At 42.8% G+C, this 7434-nt stretch overlaps 1 protein-coding gene across 1 annotated transcript; it reads right to left on the minus strand.

The window, feature by feature from the left end:
* Positions 1 to 250: 250 nt before the first annotated feature.
* Positions 251 to 6370, minus strand: LOC119286291 (stress response protein nst1-like). The gene is made up of 3 exons (XM_037565665.1): positions 4614 to 6370; positions 3559 to 4496; positions 251 to 640 (listed from the first exon to the last, which is right to left on the minus strand). The coding sequence occupies exons 1-3, from the start codon at positions 5967 to 5969 to the stop codon at positions 493 to 495; spliced, it is 2442 nt and encodes an 813-aa protein (XP_037421562.1). The 5' UTR covers positions 5970 to 6370; the 3' UTR covers positions 251 to 492.
* Positions 6371 to 7434: the final 1064 nt, after the last annotated feature.

Below are 7434 nucleotides of genomic sequence, written 5' to 3' on the forward strand. Positions count from 1 at the left end.
CACTGCAAATTTTAGAACATCTCTCATAGAAATGTTAAATAAGCTAGGATGCATGCAAATTAAACAAAATTTGCAGGATCATCTTCCATCACTGAGATGAACACAAAAAGGGGTAAAACAGAAATTCCTGGATAAGATGCACCGAGGCAGATAATGCCAGCAGCTCCAGCTAGCAGGCAAGTGACCTACAAGTCTACAACAAACCTGATGATCTCTCACCGTCAGACTGCAAGGATAAGAACGAATCAGATCGGCCAGCGACGCAATGCCCGCTCTCACTGAATTCACGCCGTGTTTTGCATTAAATCCACAAGAGATACTACGCCACTCAAAATCATCAGGTGAGCGCAACATAACATGTGAGGATATCACTAAATAAAAAGGCTATGTTTCGTTTTGGCGCAAGGGAATACAATCTGGTCCAACATATCTCCTCAACTCCCTAAACTAGAAGGTGGGAGGCAAGGGAAGGGAGCCTTGGCTCAGGCAATGTCATTTTGTAGGTTCCATGCTGTCTCTTTTTTGATCGAACGACCAAACTGACTGCATATCAGGATTAGTTGGAAATAAGCCAGCATGCGCTCCAGTCGGTGAGTGGATTTGACTTACTCCCTGAGGTCCATTCAGCACCAGTTCCTCCCTGCATTAATTAGTCATAACAAGGCATGAGATTCTATTTTATAAACAAGCATAACACTCCTAATAATCCAATGGCACAGGTAAACAATTAAATGGTCCTAATATTTTTTACTAGTAGTTTTAAGATAATTTTCTCGGCATTAGAGTGCTTACAAGGATCAAAGTGAACATTATCTACCACAAGACAAATAGCCTCACATTCAAGCGAAGAACAGAACACCACAGTTAAGAAAAAATTAATCTCCAGGTACTGTAAAATGATGGTGAATGATTAACTTAAACCCCTATATGTAACCTGGTCAATGCAGACAACTTTCATCAGACCTAGTAAATATTGATGGTTTGTGTATATCTGTAACTCTCATCACAGTGAATATTGCTGTATGGGCTCAAAATCGAATACACAAGATACTTGTCCAAGCTAAGTTACATAACTAAATCCAGTAAGCATAAATTAATATATACCCTAGAAATAGCGCTATTTCAAAACTGTTCTGTTCCCAGAGGGATGCCATTAGCCACCTTTGTACCAACCCAACAGCATTGCTACTCTGACCTCCAGAAAACCAACACGGTAAGAGAAGGAGCAATTTTCAACACAACGAAAAACCAGATGAACAAAATGATGATTTTCTCATCCCTGGCCCCGAAAATCTGAGCTGAAAAGCTTGCACACAGAAACTAGTTTAACACGAAAGACAACTACAGATTGCCAAAGATTCTGAATTGATATCCATAATAAGTTCTTAATACCAGCCATATACACAGGTATAAAAGCTAGCTTCACCGAATTAGAGTTATCGTTGGCTAAAGGACTCGAGAATGGAACCAAGTCTGTTAGACATTAGACCAGTTGCACCATCCCTACCAAGTACACTAGCATGACCGAATTGATCTAGTTAAGCTAAGATTATACTCATTTTGTGTTTCTAGAAGTCGCCTCCGCAACCATTTTTTTACAAGAAAGGCATGTCTCACCAATGCAAGCGGGGACACAAAACAAGATATCAAGTTCAAAGATGCCTCACCCGCAAAAAAAAAAAGAGTAGTTCAAAGATGCCTCACTCACAAGTCACAACAAGGTGAACATGTAAGAAGGTAACTAACTACGACTAGTGAATTGCAATGTATAAAAAAACAAAAGACACCCAGAATGTCAAAAGCTACTCCCTCCGTTCCTAAATATAAGTCTTTTTATATTTCAAATGGACTACAACATACAGATGTATGTAGACATATTTTAGAGTGTAGAATCACTCATTTAGCTTCGTATGTAGTCACTTGTTGGAATCTCTAGAATAGAAAGACTTATATTTGGGAACGGAGGGAGTATATGCTAGCAAACTATCAATTCTTGAAGGTCACGGAATAAATCCACAATGAAATATATAAATAACAATCCTCAAGCCATCATTCAGAAGTTCAAAGGTTGTGGCACTGTACAATCTAAAGCAAATGAATGATTCATTTCATTGGTTGATACCCAATTTCATGAGATATTAACATGTCCTAACTTCTAAAGTGAGCATATTGTCGTGATCCATTATATGTAAGGAATATGTAATCCTTACATGAGGTACGCGTAAAGTAAACCCAAACTACATGATACCAGATCCTTTGCAAAATTTATGGCATGTTTTGACTGCCCAAAAATGAGTTACACACAAATTTCTTGTAGAATCCTTTGTTAGTGGTTAAATCACAATCATAAGAAAGGTCTTTGATAGATGAATCCAGTAATATCCATTTGTGTAAAATAGCATATGACCATATGTATTATTGGATATTTCTTCGTCAAATATGTGTAAAATACGCCTTCCGTCTTGCAACAGAGGAATTATCAAACACAATTTTATATTTATATTTATATATATTTATATATATATATACACACTTCAGCATGTGCAAGACACAGAAATGCACATGCTGAAGTTTTAAGCCAAAAGACACTGAATTCAAAGTACAAACACTTGATGGCTGGCAGGACTTCAGTAAACAGTATTTTATTTACAATTTGTGCTACTAGCCTACTACGCTGAAAAAAGAATTACTGCTAAGTCTCTTCAAATAAATGGAAATAATATTTATGATCTACAATAGATTTGAAAGTAGTCTTGACTAACAAGTACATATAATAAGCTGTGTCATGTTCAGGGTTAAGACTTAAGAGTTGGACTAGGGCCTAACCTGCCAAAGACCCTGGGGTTACAGAGGGTCAAGTTAATCCAGGTCAAAAGCCGTCTAACCCCCTTAACCTGGGATTCAACTAAGGCATCAAAATGATCAAATAGACTGACCAACATGAAATCAACTCTTGTAAATTCTATTTTCCTACTAGAAACCCAGATAACCGATCGAAATGCATGATTGATTCGTCACACAAGAAAAAACACCGAATTGCATGTAAAGCAACATATTTCGTTATTTCTGATGCACAAGATTTATACAAAATTTCACCCAAACTGTAAAATTTACTGGTGCTTATATCAGTTCAGAGACCAAAAGATCTTCCACATATTTTTTACAACACAAGATGGCACTCAGACTTGGTTGCACTGCATACCGACAATGCCTTTTACTTCTAATTGTCTTGGTTATCTATCTGTTCAGTAAATATAACAAAAATGTCTGGGATGAAAACTATAAAATAAACTGCAACAGTTACACACACAAACACGGGCATATATATATAAACTCTGTAAATGTCCATATGAGAGCATCAATATCATATGAGTTTTCAGCACTTGGATTCTTATATATACTGATACATAAAGCTATACTCAGTAGTGAACCAGACCACCTGAATCACAATTCACAATCAAGCTAACAAATCATTATCAAATGACCGATGATGACACAAGACCTTAATGTGGCAGAAGATTTAGAAGAGAATTAAAGAGAACAACGGGAATGACTTACTTGGACCAAGGATGACCAGGACCAGGTGGCCCAAAGGGGTGTGCGTGGGCCACTTTGTTTGGAGATCTGAAACCCAGCTCACTGTGAACAGGAGTTTCTGGAAAATTGTGTGAAAGGAACAGACTCTCTGTATCAAGAGGCAATTGCTGGAAGGGTGATTTCTGCAGCCATAAATCACTGTCATGCAAACCAGCACCGAGGGGGCTCCTTGTTCCGCCATTCAAGTTACTGACACCATGGTTAAACTGATCCTTATTTGGTAAAAGCCACTGCATCTGAGGACCTCGCAGGCCTAAAGTGTCCTGAACCAATGGTGTGCTCCACATTTGCCATGTGCCTTGCTCATCGGTAGCCTCAGGTGTCATCGAACCATCAGGCCCTTTGGAAATAGAAAAATGTGATGGTTTTATAGGCTTTTCTTCAACAGTCCGTGATCTTGACAGGGGAGACTCAATTGGTGACGGCTTAACATGTGGTTCCTTGGCGACACCATTTAAGGTAAACCTGTTATCCCAGTCTGGAGGGAAGTTGTCTAGGGATTCTGAAACTGGCCCAAGCAATGCAATTGCATCTGGATCATAGCACGGGTCCTCAAATCTCTCCAGTTCTTCCAATACTGTTGTTTCTGCCTCAGCACAGAAGGGCGTGTGCCCAGCTGGAAAATGAGATGGAGGTGTGTTGGGAGGTGCTCCATTTACTAGTGAAAACCCTGTAAAATGCATTGACTGGCTTAACCTTGGATTGCTGTCCAGAGGAGGATAGTGAGCCAGAAAATTTTGGGCACTGCTTATCTGTGCTCCATTTAGTTCTGGTTGCCCCTTTTTTTCACGAGCTGCAGCAGTAACATCAGGACAAGGAGAAACTGATGTTGAGCGACTAAACAGCTGATGCCATGACTTTTTAGGACCTGTGGGATGTGCCTGCATATTTGGACTAACCTGCATATAGCATAATAAAAACAATTCGATGTAAGATAGCAAATGGATGTAAACACCATATGCTACTTGGTATATCATAAAAATGTACACTAATATAGACATGCCCTTGCTACTTACAGGTTGATGAGAATTATTCCACATATTTCTAGTTTCTCCAGCGGTAGCAGATTTGGCCATTGCTTGTGCAGCTGCAGACTGGGCGTCTCTTTTAACTGTATTACTCTGGTCAGTTGCAGTAACAAGTGGTTTAGTCACCTTGTTAGCTTGAGGAGCAGGGGCCTGAGCACTCCTACCAAAAATGGAACCACCGCTGAAACCTCTGGAAGAAGATAACAAACCTCCAGTCATACGACCAAAATATTTTGTCTTGCTCTGTACTACCTTACTACCCTGAACGTTAGCTTCAAAGTTATGAGGCTTATATCCATCTGCTCCAACTCTACCTGTATCCCGCCTGTCTGGCTCATTCCTTCTATCGAAGTCCCGCTTCCACTCACCCTCTCTGCTTACTCTTCTGTCAATATCCTCGCAATCTGAATTACTCTTGCTTGATCCCTTGTCTTCCTTCCTCCTTCTTTCCTGACGCTTTCGTTCTGCTTCCTTCCTAGCATCCTTCTCCCCGACAGGGGTAGCGCCTTTGGATCGTTCCTCAGCCTCTGCTTTCTCATCCCTCAGCCTTCTACGCTCCTCTACTAGTTTTGCCATCTCTTCCCGCTGCTTCTTTTCCTCCTCCTCCAGCATTTCCCTCTCTAGCCTCGCCAACCTCTTCTCTTCAGCCTTCCTTTTTGCCTTGTCCACTCTGCTCTCCTCAGCCTTCCCTGCATTATCTCCTTTTGTCAACATTTTGCCATCCCGGCCCATGCCACCACCGTCCCCCGATGACCCAAACCTGAACACTTTCTTCCAGAACCATGCCACGCTCACATAGAAGGTCGAGAACAGCCGCCATGAGAAGCCTGAGTATGAATTATCGGCGGAGCACCGCAGGTCAAGCCAGTAACCTGGGTCACCTACAGCATTGGCCCAATCCTGACTGCAAGGCCAACCAGTTGGGACCTTCCCTGCAGGGCCAAGGTCAAGCACAGGCCGCTTGGATACGTGGCCACAATAAGAGCACATGAACTTGCCGCCTCCAGGGTTCTGGTCCCTATATGGGTTGTTGCAGTTGCGGCAGCGGCGTGTGGCGGTCTTGCGGAGCTTCTGTAGCTCGAGTGCGTGGGCACGGCGCTCCTCACGAAGGCGCGCGGAGCGGCGTGCGCGCCAGAGGGAGAGGCGTGGGAGAAGAATCTCGTACCAGAAGAGGGTGAGGAGCAGGACGGAGACACAGGCGAGGCGCGGAGAGGTGACCTCGAAGCGGTAGGCTGTGGGCAGGAGCTGGGAGAGCGCCCAGAGGAGGATGAGCGGGAGAACGAGCCACGGCAGCATGGTGGCGACGCGCCGCGACCACCGTTGCACGGCGCACAGTATACACATTATCCGACCGCCGCCGCCGCCGCCAAAGCCCTCGCCCGGAGCTCGATCGCCAGCGCCTACCTGATGACGATAGACCGGCGCGCGGGTTGCTTGCTAATCCCGTCAGCGACGCGATGCGATGCGGCGGCTTTGAGGGAAAGGGAAAGGGAAAAGGAAACCCTCGGACGGAGGGGAAGGAGCGGGCGGAAAGGGGGGGGAAGGCGGCGCTTTCGCGCGGATGCGAGATGCGCGGGGGGAGGGGATCCGCCTTGCTCTAGGAGAGATTGGGAATGGGGGAGGGGTGGAGGAGCTCGAGGTGGGCGGTGGCCATGGCGAAAACCCTAGCTTCTCCTCTCGGATTGTTTAATTTCCTTCGATTTTTTCCCCTTTCTTCTTCTTGGTTTGGTCGGCGGGGAGGGAAGAAGGGGGAAACCGGATAAAGCGTTGCTGCGTCAGACACTGCTCGTGCTCCTCTTTTTCTTTCTCCCGGCCATTTTTTACTCATTTTCTTTTGTTATTTATTATTTATTATATGTACGCTTGCTATTTTGTTCCAGTTTGGTACTTGCATAAAGGCACATGATAACTACAGTATAATTTTCTACTCTGATTGAAGTTGGAAATATTTACCACCCTTGCAAAGTATCTAAATATGTTTCTTCTACATGTGTGGTTAGGGTGTTTTAGAGCATCTCCAACGTATTCTCATAAAAAAACTCCTACAATAAATAAGTGGTTTGTTTTAGAGATAAAATAAGTGGTTATTGGGGGTGTCCCAATAATTTAGGATTTGCAAGTGAGGTGCTTTTAACAGATCATGTACATCTTTTTAATAATTTGTCTATTTTATTTTTCTCTTTAAATTAACAGAGAGAAGAATTGTATTTTGGCTCCCTCTGCTTGCAACTCATTTGTATAGCTGAGTTGTCAAGTTTAAATTTCCGTATTAGCAATTTGGGTGGAAACAAGTCATAAGAATACTTACTAGAATGTCCTCTGTCATTCCACTAGATTTGGCATGATCCTTGAGCCATACAACCTACCCAGTGATTACAACATTTCTGAATTTTGCTCCATCAATGTACGAGTGACTTTATGGAGTGGTCAATGAAAACATACACGTTGTAATGATGGTGATCTGCAAATGCGCTTCTAGTACATCTTCATCTTTAATTGGTCCCTACTATCGAATCAATGCTCACAAATCTCCCATACCATAACCAACACTTTATCCTTGTTCGTGGAGAAGTTCCTCCCCCTAGCTTATTTCCTTGTTTTGGAAGCGACAAAATCAACTTGACCATCTTCACCCTCAAACGGGGTGGAAATGTCTTCTATGCCTACCGACTCGTTCATCGACATATGATTGCTGATTACATGACTGCAATATGAAACAAGTGAGCATTGCATATTTCCATGTAAAATTATCATTGTGTTTCTGTAGAGGGGGGGTGATTAGACACTAAGTGCTAAAAGTTGCAGTTTT

Source organism: Triticum dicoccoides, chromosome 4A, assembly GCF_002162155.2.
Source record: "Triticum dicoccoides isolate Atlit2015 ecotype Zavitan chromosome 4A, WEW_v2.0, whole genome shotgun sequence".
Lineage (NCBI taxonomy): Eukaryota > Viridiplantae > Streptophyta > Magnoliopsida > Poales > Poaceae > Triticum > Triticum dicoccoides.

What these genes read in the sequence shown, in the direction of transcription:
- LOC119286291 (XM_037565665.1), bottom strand. Translation starts at nt 5,969, where the DNA reads ATGTGTATACTGTGCGCCGTGCAACGGTGGTCGCGGCGCGTCGCCACC. An exon ending in GGAATAATTCTCATCAACCT is followed by an intron (nt 4,497 to 4,613) that starts GTAAGTAGCAAG and finishes TGCTATATGCAG; the next exon opens with GTTAGTCCAAATATGCAGGC. An exon ending in CCTGGTCATCCTTGGTCCAA is followed by an intron (nt 641 to 3,558) that starts GTAAGTCATTCC and finishes TAATTAATGCAG; the next exon opens with GGAGGAACTGGTGCTGAATG.